We start from the raw sequence: 23,098 nt of genomic DNA on the forward strand, positions 1-23,098 counted from the left end.
GAGGAACTCTTCTTTTTGTGAGTCACTATACAAGGAGAAATGCAAAAACAACATATGCTTCTATATGTTGAAATTGTGATGATTAAATCTCATCTTGAATAAGAGTTTTTGTTTAGCAGATATCCACCTTGACACTCTTCAGACTAACACAGGTTCAGTGGAACTAGCTAAACTGTCGTGGTAATTTAGGAGGTTCTCAGAATGTAAAGTATAGTTCTTGTCAGAAGATGTTGAACAGTATCAGTGACTTGTCAGAATGTGAAGTGATTTCCTTCAGAAATCTTCCAGGTTTGAGATTTCTTTCTTTGCTCCTGACACACTGAAACTACCACACACTTCTAACACACTTCCCTGTTACTTTCATCGGTTACAGCTCCTCTCACCTTTGCAGAGTCACATATGACTATCTCTGCAGAGATCCAGTTAGTGACACTCTCAGCGTATGTGAGCAGCTGCTGGAGGAAGCTGTCTGACGGGCTCCCCTCCAGTACAAGCCCGCTGCTGCCCTCTGCTGGCGGAATAAGCTGTGATACATTCCTGGGTTGCAAAACAGATAAATGTATCAGAAACTACCTCTGACGCCAGAATCAAAAAAGTAGGATGGCGTATTAGGGCTATAGTAGACGGAAAAAAGGAAGTAAATTTCTCCCAAAAAACTGAAATTTTGAGATTAAAAGTTGGAAAGTTTTCATAAGTCTAAAATATTCAACTACTGAAACTCAGAATATTTCCAAAAGTTGAAAATGTTCTTTTCTTTGGAAGCACAGAAATGTAAAAGTTTTTTCTAGAACATTTCTGAGATTTTTCTCGCAAATGTTAAACTTTTCAGCTCAGAAACTTCTAATCTAATCTAATCTAATCTAACAATTTCATAGTTCTCTCTATAATTTTTTTTACTTTTGAAGCTCAGAAAATTTCTTTGTTTTTTCTAGACATTTTCCGAGATTAATCTCAACATTTCTGAGTTTTTTGGTGGAAATTTTTGTCCGTTTTTCTGTCTACAGTAAATGAAAAAGAAATGTCCAACCAAAAAAGAGTTTGGTAGAGATAATCCTAAAGATAACTGTTGCTACTAAATTATAAAATGCAGCCTTTTATTTTTCCCACTCACTTGTTTGGGCTGCAGAGTTTGTCTCTGACTCCTTGTGTTCTGGACTTCAGGAAATGAACTGGATGACATCCTTGGAAAACTTCCTGCAGTGGAAGAGAATTCCAACTCAAAGCTTAATCTGGTTGATACAAACCAGCACCTTTCAGTGTTGTTATAGAAATATCTCCCTCTAGCGGTTGAAATGGATAACAACAACATCTTGTGTACTAGAACCTGTATGCAGGATGACCAAACCTGCTGCAGAAGCGTCAGCTGCTGGGCTATGTGCAGCGCGCTGAGCTCCTTTTCGCTGAACGGGAGTCGCTCCTCACTCTGCAGACACACGTTGGACAAATCGTGCATCAGGGACTCGTAGCAAGGAGCAGGCAGGGCTGCAGCAATCGAGAAGGTCTTCTCTTTAGACATGGAAGCAGAGGGCTCCACAACTCGTGAGATCCTCCACTGAAAGGTTCACAGTAGACGTGTGTTACATAAACCCCTGATTCTATGAGATTACACTTTTAGCTATCATGAGCTAAAAGAAGAACCGTTGTTCCCAAAGCTGCAAAAATCTTCACTAAGCTTCTCCAGATAAGAGCATCACAGATTCTCTCTGCTTCAGATACGGACTGAAAAAGAAAAATCTACTGATTTTTGTGCTTAAAGAGATGGATCATAACAGAAATACAGCTGAGTTCAGAAAGAATAGCATGCTGACAGATGTACATAGAGCTCCATCTTCTTACAATACTTTTTTCTCCCCACGCTTTATTCCACATAGCAAAACAATTATCTGATATTTTTCAACCTCTTGATAAAGCAACAGAAAAAGAATATTAGAGTATTCAAAAATGACACTTTTTTCAGTAAAAACTGAAAAATGTTTAAACAGTTTAGCTTTCCTGTAAATCTGATTTAATACTTAGTTGTATCCTCACTGTTTATGAGAACTGCTTCTCATCTGTCTGGTGTCAGGTTTCTGACGCAGGTATTTCATTTACATAGTGCTTTAAGTACTTCACGATAAAATAAAACATAAATAAAATACATATGTTCACAAAATGACACTTAAAATTATTAAAACTAGTAAACCAAGTCTTAAAACCTTCAACGTTAGATTAGCCTGAAAGTATTTTATTGGATTAAAATCCAAGGATTGTGCTGGACACTCCATAACATTTATGTTGGTGTGTTTCAAATACAATTTCTCTCCTGCTTACGCAATATGTACTCTTCAATTATTGTGTTAAAAGTGATAATCTCTCCATAGTATGAGCAAATGTCTGAGTCTTTACCACTTTGGCTAATCTTTTCAGTTTCTTTTCACATGTTTCTGGTTTCACTTCATAATTTTTGTGCACTTCTTTATGTGTCTTAAATCAACTTTTTAATCAAATGTCAACCAATTCACGAGCCGATTCATTCAGACGTTTAGAGGGAAGTAACCAGGGCTATATGTTTGACATATTTTTAAAGAATGGATGACTTCACTGATCAAACTTCAAATTGCTATTCTTTGAAGATGCCCCATTTTATTTTTCATCATTTAATTCCACACAATCAACAGTATGCATGTTCAGACAACTTAGTAACCTTGTTTTCTATGCATCCAGTGCAGATTATAGAAAACAATTTGCAGTTTAAAGTATGGTTCATCCAAGCCAGTGAAGGATCTGTGTAGTAATTCAAGCTAAAATCAAAATTAAGGAACAAATAAGCAAAAAGCCAAACTCAGACCTTCTTGCTAAGATCATCAGTAGATGAATGCAAACACACAGAGTCCTCTTCTTCATTCAGACTGATCAGACTTCCTGTCACCTGACCCAGTGTGCCGGAGTTTGGATGGTTGTAGAGGATGGCGAGAAGGACCTCACCTTGACTGTCAACTGGAATCACCTGTGGAAAGTTAAAGTGCAAAAACTAAAGAACTTGAAAAATCTCAAAAGTTGGTGAGAACTCAGGTAACTGAACATCAACCAGGGGCGGTTCTTATATAAATCACACTTTTTATGTTTGCCTGTTTCAATAAAAGGTGTTTCTACTGGTAAAAAACCCACTATTTTTAAGCAATGGAATTACTATTCGTAATTCTTAAATAATCTCCAGGTCATGCCTCAGGCTTCTTGTCCTGAGTAAAAAGAAGTCATACTGAGAACAAAGGATATTTTTTCTCATATCAATATCCTTAGGTAAAAGGATATTTTACGTAATGGCCTTAAAAATATATCTACACTGACTTGTAATAATAGTTTCTATTTGTGTGTATTTTGCTGTATTTCAGCCATATTTCCTTCCAAACCTCAGACTGTGTCAACATGTGAGGCTTCCAGATCCCCTTTTAATGAATGTTCCAGAAAAACATGCAAAAAGTATATTTTCTTTACAGTTTCTATTATTTAGATTTAATTTAGATGAATATTGTTCAAGTAATACACATCTGGTTCACATTTGTTTAAAGACAATCAGTGTTGCATGTGTAATACATTAACTCTCAGGAAAAAGTAATTACTTTAGATTGCAGGGAAGTGTTAGTGGGTGTGTGTCTACCTCTGTATTTAGAAAGTTTTCTAAAGTCTCCACAAGACTTGACTTTGGCGTGAAGTCCACTGATTTGCAGTCTGTCACCCAGATCTGCAGAAGGTCCAGACTGCGATGGAAGATCCTTTCACTGTCCCCTGACATCTCTGGCCCCTCCCTGGTTAAAACAACATATCAAAACTGTATAAAAAGCAGTTTTCTTCTCTTGACAACAGTTACTGGATGTTTGGTACCTTGAAGCGCTGATGAACTTATTCATGATGAACTGCAGTAGTTCTTCAGGAGTGCAAAAGAAACGATATGTGTACAGGAACTGTTGGATGTAGCCCTCTGCAGCAGCATTTCTGTAAAAAAAAAAATCAGAAAGGAGAAGTCTGAATATTGGTGGAAAATGTGATTACTGTAAGTCATGTTGTTCTTAAAACTGGTGGAGAGAAATGTCGTTTCTCTCCATGTTTCTATCCTTGAGTTTCCACTTAGAGGCAAAGAGAGAGAGAAAAACTAATTTTCTGTTAGAGAATGCTTTTGTCTGTCTCAAAACTGTTAGAAAACATCTTGTTCCTTTCAGATTAGCAGAAAGCTTTCATTTCACACCACCAGCTTTTCAGTCCTTATCTGTACACATAACTTAAAATCAGGCCTAATTCTCCTTGTGCAGCAGCCAAGTCAGAACCACTCTGTCTTTTTTTTTTTTTTTTTTCGTTTTACATTAGAAGAAAACTCACATAACAAAACTCAAAGAAAAGAAACAGGGAGGACTACCCAAATAATACTCAATGTTATATCTGGTCAAGTATGACACTATTCTGGATAATTGCTGAAAATGCATTAGGGAGTCCTTAAAACATCTCTCTGTCCCTCCCTTAATGTTTAAATAAAATGTAGACAGTCTGGTCAGGGCTGATGATGAAGAATAAGATGCATCAGATTTAAGCTGTTTGGTAAAAAAAAAAAGAACTGTGTTGTACATCCTTTGTTTTTTGCTTGTTCGAGGAATAAAATGCTGTTATCCCCTCAGTGTCACTCGTTGGCGTCATGATACTGGATATGTTCATGCCAACTAGGATGAATATTTGTGCAAAACAGTGGTAAAATATCGTATTTTTGTCCAAACTCCCTTTAAAATGAAAAAAAATCTGGAGTTCTTCATCAAATACTTTCTGTGAACAAACGTTTTTATATTTCAGATTTCAGTACCTGGCATAAAGGTAAGCCATGAGTCCCAGAGGAGAGCCAGCCTGCAGAGTCCTCTTCCCTTTAGTGCTACCAAAGCTCAGGACAGTGGGGTCTTCAGTGGACTGAAGGTTCATGGAGTGGCATCCACAGACAGCCAGAGAGGACAGTAAAGAAACTTCCAGACCCCATTGATCAACGTTGAGGACCTGCAGGTATGAAACAAATGTTCATGAATCATTTCAAAAACAGCATAGTAAGCTGCTGCCACACTGTTTCTTATTTTGACATGCACAGAATCATGCAAAGAGACTTTTCAAAATCTTTTACATTACAAAACCAACTACAAAGTATTCTAATATAAGACAGATCAACTCAAAGAATAATTGTGGTGCGGAAGGTAAATGATGCATCGTTTTCGACCCATAGAATATTTTCACAGATTCTCACCATCCAATCTGAGTTTAAGACAGTTTGTGAATAATAAGCAAACATTTCAATCATTACACACCACAAAGTACTTTTAGATTCTCTCCACTTCACTGTTGCAGACAGCAGTGCATTATTGTGACATAAACTACGTAGATTTTTGTGGCTGTCAAAAGATAAAATTTCATCAACAAAATTGAAAACTGTTTTCAAGCTTCTGAATGTAAGTACATTTAAAAACTCATTATTATTTCCATTATTTCCATTTTGTCAAACATCTGTCATATTCACATGTATGACTTGTGTGTATAACATATGTTGTATATTTAAATTAAGAATGTGCTACAGAATGAGAAGAGAACAAGTAACTTTTACTTGGCAACTGTTGATTTTGTCTGTCTTGCTCTGTTCGCTGTCCAAGATGTCAAATAGTTATTAGCTGAATTAATCAGAATAAAAAATTGGCCACCTTCCCATCAAAGCCACTTCAAGCACTTAGAATGCCAAGGTGAGTGAATGTGTCAGAAAATTAAGATGATTATACCACATAATATTTTGGCTTGTTTAAAAAATCCATTGTAGAGTATGGTAGTGTTGAATGCATTGAAAGGTGATTTTGTGTTAAAGTAAGACATCTTAATATGTCACTGAAATTTTGTGCAGATACAAAATAAATACTATACTACATAAATTAGGGAAAACAAAGAAAATAAAAAAAATGTTAGAATCGACTAATACCTCAAGATATTTCTTCACACAATCCAAAAAGGCCACCTTGGATCTGAGTTCTTCAAGCTGTGACTTGAGTTTTGAGAGCATCAGTTTGCTTTCAGGACCTTCAGGATTCATGCATAGAAACATATTTATATTCATACTGGAAACACCAGAAGACATCGTCATAATTTATAACAATGGAGCACACAAACCTTTGTTTTTTCTCTCATGTTGATTCTTCAGCTTTTGATAGAAATTTCTGGTTTTCTTCAGATTCCTCGTCTCAATTATCAGCTGCTGCTGCACTTCCTGTTCAAAGGAATCCACAGAAGAGTCACAGGAATGACACGACCACATGCCTTCCACTGGAAGAGGCCGTCGGGTGTTTTCCATTGTGTACAGGGCAGCATTTTTTTCCGCTTTTTGCTCACCGTGGCAACGGCTCTTTTGAAGTGTAACAAGCGAGGAGTAGCGGTAGCGGACGGCTATTAAGGTGTACTATCAGCTCCGACACAAACTGTCTGAAAGAGCAGTAGCTCCATCAAAGTGGGAAAACACAAAGGCTATTCATTAATATTCTTTTGCAAATGATAATAACTTCATCTGCCAAAGGCTAAGATCAACACATTAATATTCAGATCCAGTTAGAGGGGATATTGTGCCAATTATCTTCAAGTCCCCCACATTACCATTCTATTTACCCTAAGGCCTGACCGTGACCCATTTTTCTTTGGGAATAGAAAAATAATACCCGCACTTGATAAAATAACCTGATCGGGTGAACAGACTGAATGGAACTTCAATATGTAGAATAAGAGTCTACATATTGAGAACTTTATTCTCAATATAAAGAATAGTTCCAGTTCAGAAAGCACTGGAACTACAAGCTGCAGCCAATTATAAAGCCGCCAATTTGAAGCATAAAGCCCACAACTAGAACTTTGTTGTAGAGTGTGTTTTATTTGTTTTGGTAATGTGGTTAGGCAGTAATATGACATTTCTCTGAATCATTAAAAACTGCTACAGTCATGAAAAGATAGGTTGTGTTGTAGTATTAAGTAATGTTACAAAGAACATTGCATGAAATACTTACATAACACCAATTTCGTCTAAGACAAATATAAAATCAGAACCAAACATAGTTTTGACAAACTGAGAAACATCCAAAAGAGATGTAAAGTTAATCCCAAAATTATTCATACCCCAGGAGGATTTAAATTAAAAGTGACATCCTTTAAGACGGCAAGTGTGTTTCTGATAGGCAATAAAAAATGCAAAGAAGTGTTAATCTTCAAAAATAACAATTATATTTGAAGTTGGAAGATCTTATTTCCATCACCTTAATTGTAAGAAGGAGAGAAGGAGAAGTGGTAAAACCTTTTCCTGGTGGGTATGAATTGGCACAAGGGGGAAAGTTTCTGGGGTAGAAAACATTAAAAATTAATAATTAGATTACCAAAACTGGAAAGTTCTGGAATGGGGAGGAGGCAAAGTGACCAACACTTGGAAACACCAAAAATATCCAAGATTTGTCGTCTTTTATCAACACAATTAACCTTTGCAATTACCTGAAATTTAAAATTGACTTATAATTAACTAATACAGAAAGTAGCTGAAATTTATGGGGAATATATTGCCAATACATAAATCTATACAATATTTCAGTAGTTGCATTAAAATGTCTTCACATTTTTTATTGATAACTTATGATAACTTATAACTATTTATTATTAATTGTGGCAGTTATTAATATTCTCATTTCACATACTATCTTTAATAGATGTGTTTTGCAAGTTAGTTCATTCTTTGAACTGTAAATGTTTTGTTATGTATTCTCAATTCAATATTTAATTTTCCAGAGCATGTTGAAGTAAACATATACTGATTTGATTGGTGTTATTTATGTAAACATCTCACATTTGAATACATAATTTGGCTATTACTTTAAGGGATAATTCAACATGAAGGTATAAGGGAAAGACGTTAAGGACATCTTAGTTATTTTTAAAATGGGTAAGTCCTATTCTATGGCTTAAAGGAAAACTATTATGTAAAATTTGGGTATCAACAACTGCTTCTAAATTCCACCCAGACATTTTTAAAAATTTTCTTAATGTTTTATTGTATCTGGAAAACGAGCCGTTTCAAAAACCTCTCGATTTTTAAGTCACAACCTACGGTTACTGTGCCATCACCTAGCAACCACAGCCAAGCCCATCCCGTTACGTAGCAACCCAAGTGCTCAGTTGGTTTTACCGCTGTATGCACTTGTACAATGGCTGCTGGAAAAGACAAGTGTTTTGTTGTTGACTTATCATTCTGAAAACTACTTACTACATTCTTGTTGGTTGTGCAGGAGGCTACACTTCTGCTTTTCAAAGTTCAAGTTTCATGTTCAAGTTTGCTTCCACGGCACATTTCAGCATGAAGGAAGTCCAAAGAGCTTTACATCAAACATATATGGTTGTATAATTGCAAAACTGTTTTGCAGACATTTTCACATGTGAGTGTAAATATGCAGTTGGGGGCGTGGCCAGCAGCAGCTTAGTTGGATTTAAAGTGACAAGAGGCCCTAAAACAACTCATTCTGAAAGGAGCTCAAAATAGAACCGAGCAGACTAAAATATAATTATCTAAAACTTATTTTAGGCAAAAAAAAAATTAATGAACATGTTTTTATAATCCATAGACATATCCTAGCCTGTTCAAAGAAGCATAATAGGTCTAATAGTTCAGCTTTAACATTTTAAAACATTGACAGCTTTTATGTCATTACATATGCATTCCTGCCAATGCAAAATGCAACATATTAAATCCTTCTTTATAATACATTTCATCAAGTTAGTACTGTATGCTTAATAAATAAATGATGCAGTCTGCTGTTTGCTCAGACAGACTGAGAGAAGGTCAGAGATGACTCACCGCCAGCAGCATTTACCCACCTGCACTTTCACTTCCAGGCTTGGCGATCCTGTGTGCTTTCCCAGATTCAATGCATACTCAATCACCTCCTGACTAAAACAATCTTCTCCAAAGAGAGCCAGGGCCCAGGCCGGGCTGAAGTTGAGGCCTGTGCAGCTTGTCGTGGATGTGGGCGAAAAGAGCCGCTCCGACACCAGAGAGTCGCTGTCCTCCATGTCCTCCGAGTGGTCAGGACTCATCTGCTCATCGTGGGCTCCCATCAGATCTTCCTCTCTCCCTGACACAAACTCGGCTTCAGAGGGGCTTTCATCGCTGCCACCCGCTGAATGACCTCCCGCCTCCATAACCACAGACTCTGAACTGTTTGCCTTCACACCTCGAATGGTAAACAGAAAAAAAAACAACAGCAGAGAAAAAAAAAGATGGGAAAGGAGAAGAGAAGAGGGGGTCAGAATCACATGGAAAGCAACAAGACTGACTGGATTTATGCAACAACCACACAGAGAGAAACCCCAGAGTGGCGCTGGGGGTATTTGTTGCTAACCCTGTCATGGCTGCACAATGCACCTACTGTTTACAAAAATTACTTTTCAGGCAATTCAACCTCGAGCCCTATCACTAACGTTTTTGTCCCACATACCTTTTGCTTGTTTGTAGCCAAGACTGTCTGGCATATTTTAACAGGAAAGAAACTACAGCAGAGTTGTTGAATGCGACTGGCCAGGAATGAGTTCCAGAAAGAAAAAAAACTCTGGAGCTTTCTGGAGCGGTTTGGACTCTTATGAATGTGCGAAAAGCTGAAGAACAGCTTGATATTGTCAGTCAGTATATTTAAAAAGAAACATTTCCCAACACATCACAGAAGGGTTTCAAATCTAAAAGCAGTATTGATTCTTTTCGGCACATAACAAATCCTATAAAAACCTTAAAAACCTCAAGACAAAAAACATGAATGGATCAAATTGAAACATGTTTCAAGACTTTTGTTAAACTATGGGAAGCTTAGTTTTAATCATCAAGGCACTCAAAGATCCAAACAGCACCATTTGTCTGGTATATTTTTATAAATGATCTGCACAGGCAGGCAGGTAGCAAAACGAACATGCAAACAGAAAACCAGTGAATAAATCAAACCTGTGGCTCTTTAAACATATCGTAAAGTTCAATCACTTTAAAGAATGAAGTGTGACTGTTTTCATTATTTTCTGTTCAACATACTTTTCATTTAAAAGTTTATTTTGTGTTGACCCTGATAAAAGACACATGACAAAACACGTTGGTCTTTTAATAAAGTTGGTTTCTTTGTATTTCAAGTGTTGCTTAACTTCTCACTCTCCATGTAACTTGAAACTTGCTTACGTGTTAGGTTTTCTGTAGTAAGTTGAGTACTGTCATTGTTTATCATTTGAAGTATTAGGCTGCACATTTAAGTTGTTAGTTTATTTATCTAAATAAAATTAATTGTTTGTGCCCTGCGTCCACAGGGAACCGGCATTTTAGGGAACAAAACTTTTCTTAAACAGGATCCAGAGTGAAAAATTGAAATGTTCATGACAGCAAAAAAAAACTCTCATTTGAGAAAACACTGATATATTAGATCAATCTCTAGTTTGACCTATAACCATACATGCATCAAATGCATCACACATAACAACAGTGGATGACATGTTTGTATTATAGTTTTCAGTTTTATATTCCAATGTGACAGCCCTATATTCTGCAGTTTCTTATTGCAAAAGGTGTAACTACTGCCAACATTTACGATGCTGGACGCATTCAGATTCAGATGCCAACAGACAATACAACAAGATATGTCCATTTTCCAATTAAATATTTATTAGAATATGTCAGTGACAAATTTGCAAATTATATATCCTCACAAATGCATCCAAAATTAAATTGTCCAGTCAGAAACCTGTATTCCAATCCAACTCAGTTCAATATGTGTGCACAGGTGATTTTCCTACCTTGACTGATCCAAAACCGATTTTTCTCCAATCTTATTTCAGCACCCTCAAGCACCGTCTCATCTTCCCCACAGTAAGATGTTGCCTCGCTTCCCTCCCATATGCCAACAGCAACGGGCCGAGAAGCGTGAACGTTTCCATTCAGATCGAGACAGCTGTGCAGGCAAACTTGTGTCTTCCCTCTGCAGGCAGCAGTGGTGAAGGGTGGAGTGACGGCTGCCCTCTTCACAGCCTTAGATGGAGACTCCTCATTATGATCTCTGCATGGGGCGCTTCAGGAGACACAAAACATACGGTGCATCCAAAGTTGTTGGAAATGAGGGAATTAATTAACATTAATCACTGAAATAATAATGATAATCAGTTAATCAGAACAGTACTGATCTGAAACAACAAATCAAAGACGGCAGCCAACAAAACTCACTACGACTGCTCTAGCTTATCAAACTCATCCAGATCCATTCTTACTTAATTTTTTATATGGACAGAGTAATAAATAGATAAAGCTCTTCTCTGATTCGCTCAGAAAGAACTGCAACATCACAGAAAAATACCCCTCCATAGCTTACAGCCAGAGGTAAAGTTTGTCCATCTCCTTAGCTTAAAGAGTCTCTTAGCACGCTGCCCTGAGCACAAGATCATGGCAACACTGGATGAAAAGCAGTCAGAGGAACTAAGAGGCTAATCTCTCTGCTTGTCTTTTGCATATTATGTTTGTATGCATTCACACACTTAAGCTCCACCAATGGCCAAGGGCTTTCCTCTAAGCATATTAGTGACAAGGCAAGCAGTAGGTGATATATGTCTCCAGTGTGGACCGGAAATATGCTCCATGTTACAAAACACCATGCTGTTACCATAGAGACAATTTAAACTGCTGACTTTAGCAGACTTTAGTTCTTGTATTAATTGCAATCTGTGTGAGAACCTCTTTCAATGCTGGGTATAAAGTTAGATCTCCATGATGACAAGAGGAGATTTAATGATGAGCGTGGACTGCATTATCTTTGTGCATTTCTACTGGTTGAAAACCACAGGAAAATATATTCAGAATAAAGTGTTTAGATCTGTGTTATTAACTGTTTTTGCTGTCCATAGGACACAATGCAAAAATCAAGTAAAAAAATTAAGTAACTATGTAACCTTCATTTGTTATAAAAATGCTGCACATATCAAACATGACTTAAAAGAAACTTGACTTTGCAATTGAACGCCTTGAAATTGGGCATCAGTCTCTTTTAGAAGCTCATCCTCTTTCTGACTCTCTGCTTTCAGAACATCATTACAACAAAGCTCCTCTATCAAGGCCTTAACATTTTTACCAGCATTTCACTGAGATGTAGATTATATGATAAGCTCAGCAGACTCACAGTTCCACCAGGTGTTTGCTAATTGCTGCTGGCTCGTCTAAAGGAGCTGAGGGGCTCTGCAATGTGGAAGGTTGAACTGAAGACTGCAGCTCCAAGGAGGAGCTTCGTGCACAAGGCAGTGCTTGGCTACGTCATTCGTTTGGCTACCAGGGGAGATTAAAGGATTTCTCAAACATGCATGAAAAAATCCAAGTGTTTCTGTAATGAGGGGACTAACATTATAACATGATGTGAAGCTCAAAACAGTTGATGATACATAATACTGCCCCTTTAATATTATAGAACAGGCTGGAGAAGAGAGATTGTCAGAGCATGATGGAAAGTATTGCATTGGAAGGTGAGATGATAAAACTCGTACACAATCCAGGCACACAGGGTGTGATAGTGAATCAAGAGAATAATGGGGGTGCTGTGGTCTTTTTTGAACACTCACCAGGACTTTGGTTGCATGGTTTTGGAAGTACAAAATCTTTTGCATTGATTTGCTTTGAATCCCAATGATAAGTGCATTGCAGCATTATGTCAGCAGGACTAGAATGTGTGAATAAGCTGATCTGCATCAGCATTAGAGTGGAATCGAGTTTGGCAGCATTTCTAGGGTGATAAACAGCGGTCCTGCACGGTGCCTCCATGACTGATTTCTTTGGCCTGATGCTACAGACAGACTTTATCTGCCACAAATCTACTTGTACCTTAGCTACTTCTAATCGATTGATTCACTCTTCTGATATCATCTCTGGTTAAACACTCAGCGATTCTAAAAGGTCCTACATTGGAAGTACACAAAGTATCAACTGAGTACATTTACATTCCTCAAAGCAACATCAGAGACTGTGAACCATATTATTATCTGTTTCTACATCATTTAGATGCCTCTGGCTGGATACAGCACATTCAGCGACTCTGAAATTGCCTTGAAACACTCTGTTGCTGACTTGTGGCAGCAGCTTACAGGCTAATAGTTAGATAACACAGATTCATGGTGTTAGTTTCTAGATCTGGAATGTCAGGTAAAAGTATTTTCCCCCTTACAAATTTCCTCTGTGTTTGCTTTTGTTGTCACAGTTAAATATCTCCAATCATCAAACAAATTTGATAGCATACATAGACAACCTGAATGAACACAACATGCATTTTCAAATGATGATTTTTACTTATCTAGAAAAAAAAATCTAACCATTTTGGCCCCATGTGAAAAATGAATAGCTATTGGTGGGATTCTGGCTCACTGCATTGCTTTTATATTCCCTCATTGGAGGATTTTAAAGCACAAACAGCCTGTTTAAGATTACACTACTACATTTCAATTAGATTTAAGTCCCTAGACTCCCAACTTTGATTAGCCCACAACACAATAACCACTTTGCTTCTTTTGTAAATGATTCAGTGTGGACTTGCTAGTGTAATTCAGATCATTGCTGCATGGTCCATAATGAACTGGACACTGAGCATTCTCCTTCTGGATTTTCTAGCAGAGAGCAGGACTCACGGTTCCATCAATTACAGTTAGTTATTTAGGTCCTACAGAATTAAATCAGTGCCAGATGTTACACTGCCACTACAATGTTTGATTGTTCTTATGATGTTATTTTTCTGATATGCTATGTTAGTAAAATGACACACATCTTCCAAAACTTTCAAAATGTGTCTCATCAGTCCACAAAACAGCTCAAAGTCAAGTTTTAGGGACCATTAATGATGTCTTTTTGGACTTATAACATGGGCGTTAGTGTTTATTTAGGTTAGCGGTAATTTTTGTCTGAATTCTCAGCTCTATTTCAGATTAAGTTACATGCAGATTTTATTTAGGGGTACAAGAGTAAAAGGGCCTGAATACAAATGTATGGCAGATTCATATTTACAAAATATTTAGAACAGTGTAACATTTGCTTCTCCACATCATAAGAATGTGCTCATTTGTGTTGGTTTATCATACAAAACCTCAACGTAACATATTTCAGTTTTGGTGAAAAAAGAAAATGTAAAACAAAATTTTGCGACCAACTGCATTTAACACACAGCCCAGAAAGCAGACTAATTTTCTCACACGGTTTATAGGTGGAAGGAGATCAAATGCTTTATAATAAATGACTTCTTATGTATCAGAATTAGTGACTCGTATCAAAGCTCATTGGCTTATTGAAGCTGGTGGCAATCGAGACACTGTGACCTGCTCTTCTTACAGAGACAACAGAGCAGAAGAAAGCAGTAAGAGCAATGCAAGCAGAGCGCGCCCTTGGTCATATGAACATCCATTTACGAAATAAATAACTGTATTAAGAGAATCAAAAAAAGACCTGCTCACAGTGTTGAACAGCTGTAGTTCACCAGGCAATGCAACACACCCAGTAAGTCATCGTCCCAGTGCAGGTCACAGAATCTCTCCTTCACTACGCTGGCAAACTGCTGGTACCGGAGTCCCTTCAAACAGAAAAAGTATTCCCCTGGGAAAATACAAAAAATATTTTATTTTCACAAAAAAATTGACTAAAAAGTTCAATTATAAATTCCTTTAAGTTTAGTGCAAATGGTAATAGAGATTAAAGGAACATAAGGGTGATAAAAACAATGAGATGTATTTTCCTTGTAGAACGGCTGGTATGCACCAAACAGGCATAACACTGTTCCCTGGACAGATGTTTGTGGGTGGGATATATTTATGAACAGATGCACATTTTGTCCTCAAAGTGGATGCACAGCAAGCATCAGAAGTAGAAGGATTTTAAGTGTGAAGAAATTGTGAAGGCTCAATGACTGAAGTACTAAAGCTGCAGATCTTTTAGGGTGCAGGGTTCAGCATCTAGTTAAAAGGAAAACAATGAGGTAAAGCATCCACATGGTTGCTAATGCACAGGAGGAGCTCAGGGACCATATGAATTACTATAAATACTGTAAACGAGTTTCCATTACCAATGTGTGCAAGTATTCCACTAATGTAAAAAAAAAAAAACATTTTGCAATTGTGGTTTTTCTATTAAATAAGAATATTTAATAGAATATCACACTTGAATAAATTTATCTTAAGAAAAGTTACTAAAAAACATCCTCACTACTTCCTGTCGTTCCTCGTTTGTGGATTGCACCTGTGGCAACATCCGGTTGCTGATCATGTGACTTGCGTGATGCGAAAAAAGTGCTTCCATTTCAGTTTTGTAAGATAAACTAACTTCGATAAGGTAAAAAAAAAAACCCAACAACCTCATTCTAGCACCAAACCTTATATCAACAAACGAGTTTTTTTTTCAAAATTGGAGTGTTTCCATCAAGCAAATGTATTTTGAAATGTTAAATTGTACAGTTATATAGTCAATGGAAATGCAGTCAAACACTCAAATTGATGAAGTTCGCCAGTGCAAAAAATTCAATCATTTTAATTTCATGAGTTATTAACGAAGCAATAATACACAAATACAGTATATTGAGTCAATTTTCTCCCCATGTAGAAGGACTGTGTTGCACTTACCCATCATGATGTCTTGATGATTGTCTAAATGCCCCTTAATTGAAAAGTGTCCTTTGAGCAGGTCGATCACATCCTGCAGGGCAGGATGATCTCTGGAGGCAGAGCTCTTCTCACCTTCTGTTTTGGTTTCTGTTTTTCCACAGTACGTTTGATGTGAAGCACGATCCTGAGGGCCGTCTGACGTTGTGGAGCTACCACTTAAATAAAATAGATCCTGAGTCCCAGGCCTCACAGTAACACTCACAGAATCAAAAAACAGGCCCCCGTTGGTCTCCTGACCTGTTATCAGGCCTAGCAAAGACTGAGGGACAAAAGACGGGTTTATGTCCAACCCGTGTAGAGACTCAGGAGCCCTGACCTTGACGGGCACCAAGGACAGATGTCCTGTCATGGGATCCTGCCAAAAGAGGTAATTGTTGAAAATGCCACAGCTGTTGAGGTTAGTGGATAAGGGGGAAGAGAGACTGGGAAGGGAGACTTCAAGGAGGGAAACATCAGAGAAAGCTGAAGGAGAGTCCTCAGGTATTGTGCTGGACGTTTTGGAAGAAGTGCTCATGACTGTGTGAAACTCAGTCAGCTCTTCTGAATGTAGATTGGCTTTAGAAGGAGGGACATCTGGGCAGCTTTCTGCAGCATGAACACTGTTCTTTGTCAATCTGTCTGCTGTCCTGTTAAAGAAACAATCCAGTTAAGTTCTAAACGTGTTGTGATGTTGTTAGTCTTCTTTCTTTTCAACAAATATTGCTATAAAGTTAAGTTTGCACCAAATTTAAGTAGATTATCTTTACATTCACACAATGTATTTTTGATGTCGCACCCTACAGTGACAGTTCCCAGATGCTGGTTCTCCTCCTCCTCTGTTTCCCCTTCACTGGTCAGGATGATTGGAGTGAAGTGTGTGGCAGTGGAAGTGAAGGCTTCTGGGAGCTGGAGTTCCATGCTGACAGGATAGCTGTGGGGAACAGGGCCAGGCACAGGAGCCAGTCGGCTCTCAGTGGCCATGGGCACAAAGCCTACACGTGGTCACAACAATCCCAGATACAATATCAGTGATATTGTCTCATGCAATGCACACTGCTTATGTACAAATAATACTTTTAAAATGTTTTGGGTGATCTGCTGCCATGGTGATGGTCATGATCTTGTTTCTAGTGATAACACTCAGGCAAAAAGAAACTACAAACTACACAGAGGAATGTCTGCACAGCCAGAACTGGAACTCACAAATTTCTAGCTGTGCTCACTTTGCTAACAAGAATGAACTTATTGCAATACAGTGCCTTGCAAAACCTTTTATTCATCCCCAAATATTTTTACATTTCATTACCGTAGGACAAATTCATTACATTTTATTTGGATTTCATGTGATGGACTGACACAAACTAGCACATAAACACACAAAAATAATTTTTCCACAAATACAAACTGTGTGGCTTTTGAATTTAGCTCCCTGAGTGAATGTCGTGTAGAATCACTTTGTTCTGCAATGATAGCTACAGTCTCTTGTGGTATATCTATTCCAGCTTTGCATAATAGAAGAGAAATTTTATGCCCATTCTCCTTTGCAAACAAGTTTAAACTCAGTAAGACAAGATGGAAAACAACCGCTAACATCAACACAGTTTCTCAATCGGATTTAGGTCTTTTGAGGCTGCCTTTTTGCTGAGTCAATGTGTTTTTTGTTTCAGGATTCTCCTCTACATGTTATCTACTTGGCTGCATGTTGAGGTACATGATTATGTCTTTGACGTTTACATGTGTGTCACACTCTTTCTAAGTTGAAATGATGGATTGAACAGAGCTCTAAGATGTACAAAGATTGGGAAATTGTTTTTTAAACAAACTTTATTTAAACTTTCTCCCTAACCTCTCTGCTATGTTCCTTGGACTTTGTGATGCTGTTTGTTCATTAAGATTCTCTAGCAAACCTCTGAGGCCTTCTCCTAATAGCTGAATCTGTGCTGAGATTTAAGTACACACATGGACTGTCAATTTACAACCAACAGACTTCTGGAGGCACTGGCTACACCAGATTTTATTTAGGGGTATCAGAATAAAGGAGGCCAAATACAAATTCATGACACAAAATAAGAATGTTGAAATTTGTGTCATTCTAAAATGATGTGGAAAAAAAAATCCAGTGGTAGAAATAGCTTTGCAAGACACTGTAAAGGTTTGTTGCATTTTAATACAAAGTTCTGTATATTGCATGAGGGTCATAGCACCATCATACCACTGTTTGGTCGGGGTTCATCAGTTGAGCTCTGATTATTACTTTCACTCAAATCTTCAGTATTGTGGCCTTCTGAAGCTGGCTGGAAAAAAAGACATCACCGTTCATGACAATAAAGAACGACGCTGTCACTTAATGATGCAAAACAGATAACTCTAACTCAGAGGTTCAAATAATCCCAGGAAATTAACACATAAAACCACAACGTCGCAGAAAAGCTTACTGGGTGAACTCTGCTGATGAGGTTTCCCCAAACAGTCTCAGCGCTAATCCCCTGACGAGAAAGATTACAGATGCAGCTCTGAAAAAAACAAAAAACAATAGAGGATTAAAAATATATGCTCCACTGCAGTCCATATAACTAAGATGGATTTGAACCCAACACAAAGTAAAATTACTTTTTTGTCACAGTTCCACTTTTACTTTTGTTTTTAATTTAAGACTGGATGCAAGCAACGTAGGAAGAACAGCTATTTAATTTCAGTCATTTACTCATTTATCAGGGATTATTACACACCTGCCTTATATGACATATGTTCTTTTGCATTTCTTATTTTGAAGGCTGGCAACCTGAAATGGACCTCTTTCACATCATATATATTATCCAAGCAAACAGGAAATTGTGGATTACAAGTACTGCTTCCTACTCACTCGGGTCAACTAATAAAATGAAACATAACTTCAAAAAATGCTCCATTTACATTTATTTCCAAGAACTTTTAGGGGCTTAAAGTAAAGGTTAGTGTAAAATTATTCAGCTGAAAGTTAAATAGAAGCAGAATAAGATAAATGTAAGAATAATCTCCTGAAACACTGTATCACAGTGTCAAATAAAATATTATTTTACTCTTCAGGCAGCAGACAACCTCAAAGAACATTTGCTTGGCTCCAGGACAATCATTATTCCAAGTAAAACCTTTTTTGCCATGACGATGGTTGGTCTCTCCATGGGAGTCCTCTTAGCCATCTCCAGGAGGAGTCTCTTCATTTTACGAGGCATCGCCAGCTTCTGATTTGGTGATAAGCTGAACTTGGCTGACGCCCAGAGGATAGCAGCAACCCCATACACACAGACCTGAGAACACACAAGTGATGCATAAATATAGAATAAAAAACTTTAGCTGCAGCTAATAGCCAGTTAATTGTACAAGAAAGTAAAACTAGCTCTGACAGACAGACCTTCTCAGTTACAATACCGTGTTCCTGATACTCAGGTGCAAGAAAAAAACCATCATGGGATTCTGTGAAGAAGACACATGAAGTCAACAATTCACCTGAACAAACTCCAGACATTTACAAGTCAAAAAAATAAGAAGCATAGAGTAGTTGACAATATTTCACCTACCGATGGTTTTAGGTTTGAGAAAAATCACTTCTCCCTTGCAGTTCACATACATTGTGTCCAGGCATAAATAAGCTAATGACAAAGAGAGAACAAGAACCAATCATTCTCCTTTTGTAAATGAACTTTTGACTACCATTCCTATTAGAGACAGAATTAAACGCCAAGTTCTATGTATTTAGCAATATATTATTACTGTAAATTTATGTATAGGCACACTTGTTATTTTTCTGTTTTTTATTTATTTTTTCTCTGTCCGGTGGCGAAGCAACATTTCATTGGCAATTTCACTGTCATGTCTTTGTGCAACGACAATAAAATAAGTTTAAGTCTATCAATCTTGCAACTATAAATACAACCAAAGGTTGGTGCCCAAATCACACCAACCTCTGGTACAGTTTACTATGCTTGTGTGGTTTATGAATATTAGTTTGCACAACATAATGACTATAATGGTGCTCAACGTTAAACTAGAAGTGTTCTGAAAATTTTATGAAAATTTTTATGTAATTTAAGTTTATTTGAAAGGGACAGATACAAGCCGATAGACAAACTGAACAGAACAGCGGCCCCATGTTTGCATCAAAGTGCTAATAGCACAAGCTAATTCGCAGCACTTGTCCCTGATGGGTTTGTGATAAATTAAATTCTCCATAACATATCAGCAGATTCAGGTATCAGAATGGAATTGGAGCATAATTCTTGTCATTGAAAGAGCTGGAAATTGAACACAAACAGGAAAATAATCACCTGGAAAGTCAGTGTAAGTTTGCAGTGAGGACAAGCAGGTGTAACACAAAGCCCACAGCTCATTAACCGTAAGCCTTCGTCCACAATGGGTCAGCAGCTCCCTGAGAGAGATCCACTGGACAGGAAACGAGAACAAACAAAAAGCCACGACTTAGTAACTGAGGAGTTCAACCTGTTCGCTTGGCAGGCCTGATTAACGGAAGGATTAGCATTTGTGTCATGTAAGAGGTTTTGAATGGAAAAGCTGTAGAAAAATTTAATCTGATGTTCAAACCTCAGTGTATCTTATATGACTTTGGTAGGAATAGTGAACTATCCTAAAATATATATACCTATACCTAAAAAACAGGTGCACACTGTTTCGTATTGAACTCAATACGAAACAGTGTGTACCTGTTTTTTGAGATTGCCATTATTGACGTGTCGGACATAAAATATAAAAGAAGCTAAAAGAAGAATTGGCTAGGTGACATGCAGAATGCTCCATGGAAAACTAACACCTAAATCTGACTAAATGCTCATTATTAATGGTTAAACCCTGATGGTGAAAGGGTCATGCTGTGAGGATGAAGTAGCTGGAACATAGAATCTGTAGCAAAACCTGAACAAGTCTATCCAAAGTCTATCTGTTCTTCATTGGACATTTATTTATGACTAACTGTTCAATGAAGAATGGGAAAAAATTTGTCACTATAATGAAAGCTGATAAAATATCTAATTGCGATATGCTTTTTAGATTAAATTTTTTTCTTTTGACTTCACACTATGCACCACTTTCTGTTGTGTCTATCACAAAAAACCCCTAACAAAATACAATGAAGTTTCTGGTTTTAGTATGAAAAAATGTAAAAATATTTTTGCAATACAATTAACTTGTACGCATCATAATGATGAGTTTTTTTGTTCAAACAGCCTTTTTTTTAGGAGACTAAATAAGTGTGTAAAATACATGTGAATAGATTCAGCGAAGCAACATCAAGTTCAGAAAAGTGAAAACTTATTGTTAAAATGACTAACCTCATCCTGAGATTCTTCGTTTAGGCACAGCATGCTTTTGGTCATGTAGTTATAAGAAAGGGAAATGTTGGGTTTTGTCGCGCTCTCATTCTCTAAAGAGTTTTGTGCCATCTCCAGTTCTCGACAGGAGGCACAGGAGGCGACCAAGTCCTGGATACATCCCCTTGACATGGGTTGGACACAGTCTTGAATATTTACTTCTTCTATGCAAGAGTCTACATGATTGGTTCCTTGTGATGCCTTTTCCTGATCCTGAGTTCTACAGTGAGGGTAGGACTCACAGGACTTCCCCCGGTTTAGTCTCTCCAGTCTGTTACTCCACATAGACTTTGAGTCTAGATGTTCATCAGCTCCTATTTCTGTGAGGTCAGAAACAGGAATACTGATATCTCCGTGAGGTGGAGTGGAGACACACGGGGGATTGTTGGAGTCTGGCACCGAGCAGGAGCGATTAAGGGCTCCCCTTGCTCCTCTGAACTTCTGCTGGGATTTCCTCTTCACTGGGGAGCTGTTGTAAGAACGACAATCCATCTCATCTGTCAGATTCATGCCGTCTGCCTCACCGCTTTCCATATCCTCGGCCCATAGAGAGGAATCCCAGGCCCCACACACCTGCAGAAGGAGAGCATTATCATTAATTTCAGCTTTTTTGAGCAGTTGAAATAAATAGTAGCTTCCAAGCAACACTACTAAGAGAATTGGTGAGCAATGTCACACATATCCATCAGAGAAGCTAGTTTTATGAGTGAACTAACAACAATGGCAAAGTAATAAGTTCACAATAAAAGGGAAAATCTCTTGCTTGCACATGGCAAAGTCACAATGCTTATGCTACTGAATGTTTTATCATTTTTAAAGAAATCAGTTTCAGCCTGGTTTTCCTGGAGAGGAAAGTACCCCTTTATGCTACACTGTTAGTTGTGCACAAAGGCAATGTAGATGTGATTAACTTAGTTTGTACACAATATGTTGCAGCTGGAAATCAAGGAAGTTTGTGGTATCAAGGCAAACACACAATAGCCAACTTGGAGTGCTACCAATTTATAATTTAAATGTCACAAGCCTCCAAGAATCACATGAACTTGTGAAAAACTGATTTCAGCCTTATTGATGCCTCTATAGAAGTACACAATGCCCATTAAATATTCATATTGGTAATAATCTAAACTAGTGGTCAGATGAACAAGGCTGTGCATTATAGGAAAGACAAAGTTTCCTTTAAAATTGTTCTAACTATTACCAAAAACTGCTACCTGCTGTCTGGACACACTGTTTGTCCCAAAGGTGTCAGAAAGGTCTTTGGTCTTATCCTCTGAGTTTAGTCTTTTCAAAAGACATTTGGCTTTGGAATGCTGCCATCTTTCCTCCAAAGATTCCTCCTGTTCATCTGTGAATGCACAAAGACACAAATCAGAGGCCAGAAAATCACTTTGGGCAGCAAAAAAACCTGGAATAATAAATATAAGAACCTTGAATATTTGAAACTGATTCAATGGAGAGCACTCTTCGTCCAATCGAAGATAACTTCCGGCACACGGTAGCAGAAGATGTTTGAGTCAGCTGCTCTTCAGCCAGCAACAGAATATCCTGTGGGGAATTGTATCATAAAGTCTGCAACATTCAGAAAAACAAATTTCTTCTGTGTTTTTTTAAATAAAATTAATAGTCTCTATTTGAAATTTGATAAAACATACTTCAGTTTTACCAACATAGAGCCCATTCAGCTTATGGCAAGTAATAATAATAGTTAATTACCTTTTTATTATAATGTGTAGTCTAAGCAATATTTTGTGATTCAAATGTGCTTAATTTTGCTGAAACAGAACCAGGGTGTACAAATGTCCATCTCATAGGCTTTAAGCCTCAAACAGATTTGCACTTACATTATATTTCCACTTGGTGCTGCTAAGGAGCACGCAATTACCTTTTTTTTTTCTTTTTTTCTCCGAGGAGTTTTACCGGGAGTCGAACCCGCGACGTCCGCGTCGAGGACTAATGCCTCTAAACGTGGGGCGTGCTAACCCCCTGCGCCACCACAGCACGCCCCGCAATTACCTTATTTTTAAGTCCAAGCAATAAAAGAACAATAC

At 37.7% G+C, this 23,098-nt stretch overlaps 1 protein-coding gene across 2 annotated transcripts in view; it reads right to left on the bottom strand.

The window, feature by feature from the left end:
• Nucleotides 1-23,098, bottom strand: part of kndc1 (kinase non-catalytic C-lobe domain containing 1) — a 41,643-nt gene that overhangs the window by 7,459 nt on the left and 11,086 nt on the right. For both annotated transcript variants that reach the window (XM_032553382.1, XM_032553383.1), the window contains exons 5-27: nucleotides 22,478-22,595; nucleotides 22,262-22,395; nucleotides 21,009-21,620; nucleotides 19,992-20,106; nucleotides 19,245-19,316; nucleotides 19,079-19,140; nucleotides 18,816-18,974; nucleotides 18,123-18,200; nucleotides 17,900-17,981; nucleotides 16,484-16,679; nucleotides 15,667-16,334; nucleotides 14,509-14,647; nucleotides 10,834-11,105; nucleotides 8,887-9,242; nucleotides 6,157-6,253; nucleotides 5,969-6,066; nucleotides 4,826-5,010; nucleotides 3,862-3,972; nucleotides 3,638-3,785; nucleotides 2,828-2,986; nucleotides 1,346-1,552; nucleotides 1,112-1,194; nucleotides 384-537 (exon numbers count right to left, since the gene is read on the bottom strand). In XM_032553382.1, the coding sequence (XP_032409273.1) occupies nucleotides 384-537; nucleotides 1,112-1,194; nucleotides 1,346-1,552; nucleotides 2,828-2,986; nucleotides 3,638-3,785; nucleotides 3,862-3,972; nucleotides 4,826-5,010; nucleotides 5,969-6,066; nucleotides 6,157-6,253; nucleotides 8,887-9,242; nucleotides 10,834-11,105; nucleotides 14,509-14,647; nucleotides 15,667-16,334; nucleotides 16,484-16,679; nucleotides 17,900-17,981; nucleotides 18,123-18,200; nucleotides 18,816-18,974; nucleotides 19,079-19,140; nucleotides 19,245-19,316; nucleotides 19,992-20,106; nucleotides 21,009-21,620; nucleotides 22,262-22,395; nucleotides 22,478-22,595 (4,305 nt within the window). The remainder of the gene's footprint in view (nucleotides 1-383; nucleotides 538-1,111; nucleotides 1,195-1,345; nucleotides 1,553-2,827; nucleotides 2,987-3,637; nucleotides 3,786-3,861; nucleotides 3,973-4,825; nucleotides 5,011-5,968; nucleotides 6,067-6,156; nucleotides 6,254-8,886; nucleotides 9,243-10,833; nucleotides 11,106-14,508; nucleotides 14,648-15,666; nucleotides 16,335-16,483; nucleotides 16,680-17,899; nucleotides 17,982-18,122; nucleotides 18,201-18,815; nucleotides 18,975-19,078; nucleotides 19,141-19,244; nucleotides 19,317-19,991; nucleotides 20,107-21,008; nucleotides 21,621-22,261; nucleotides 22,396-22,477; nucleotides 22,596-23,098) is intronic.

This window comes from Xiphophorus hellerii, chromosome 22 (genome assembly GCF_003331165.1).
Source record: "Xiphophorus hellerii strain 12219 chromosome 22, Xiphophorus_hellerii-4.1, whole genome shotgun sequence".
In the NCBI taxonomy this organism is placed as follows: domain Eukaryota; kingdom Metazoa; phylum Chordata; class Actinopteri; order Cyprinodontiformes; family Poeciliidae; genus Xiphophorus; species Xiphophorus hellerii.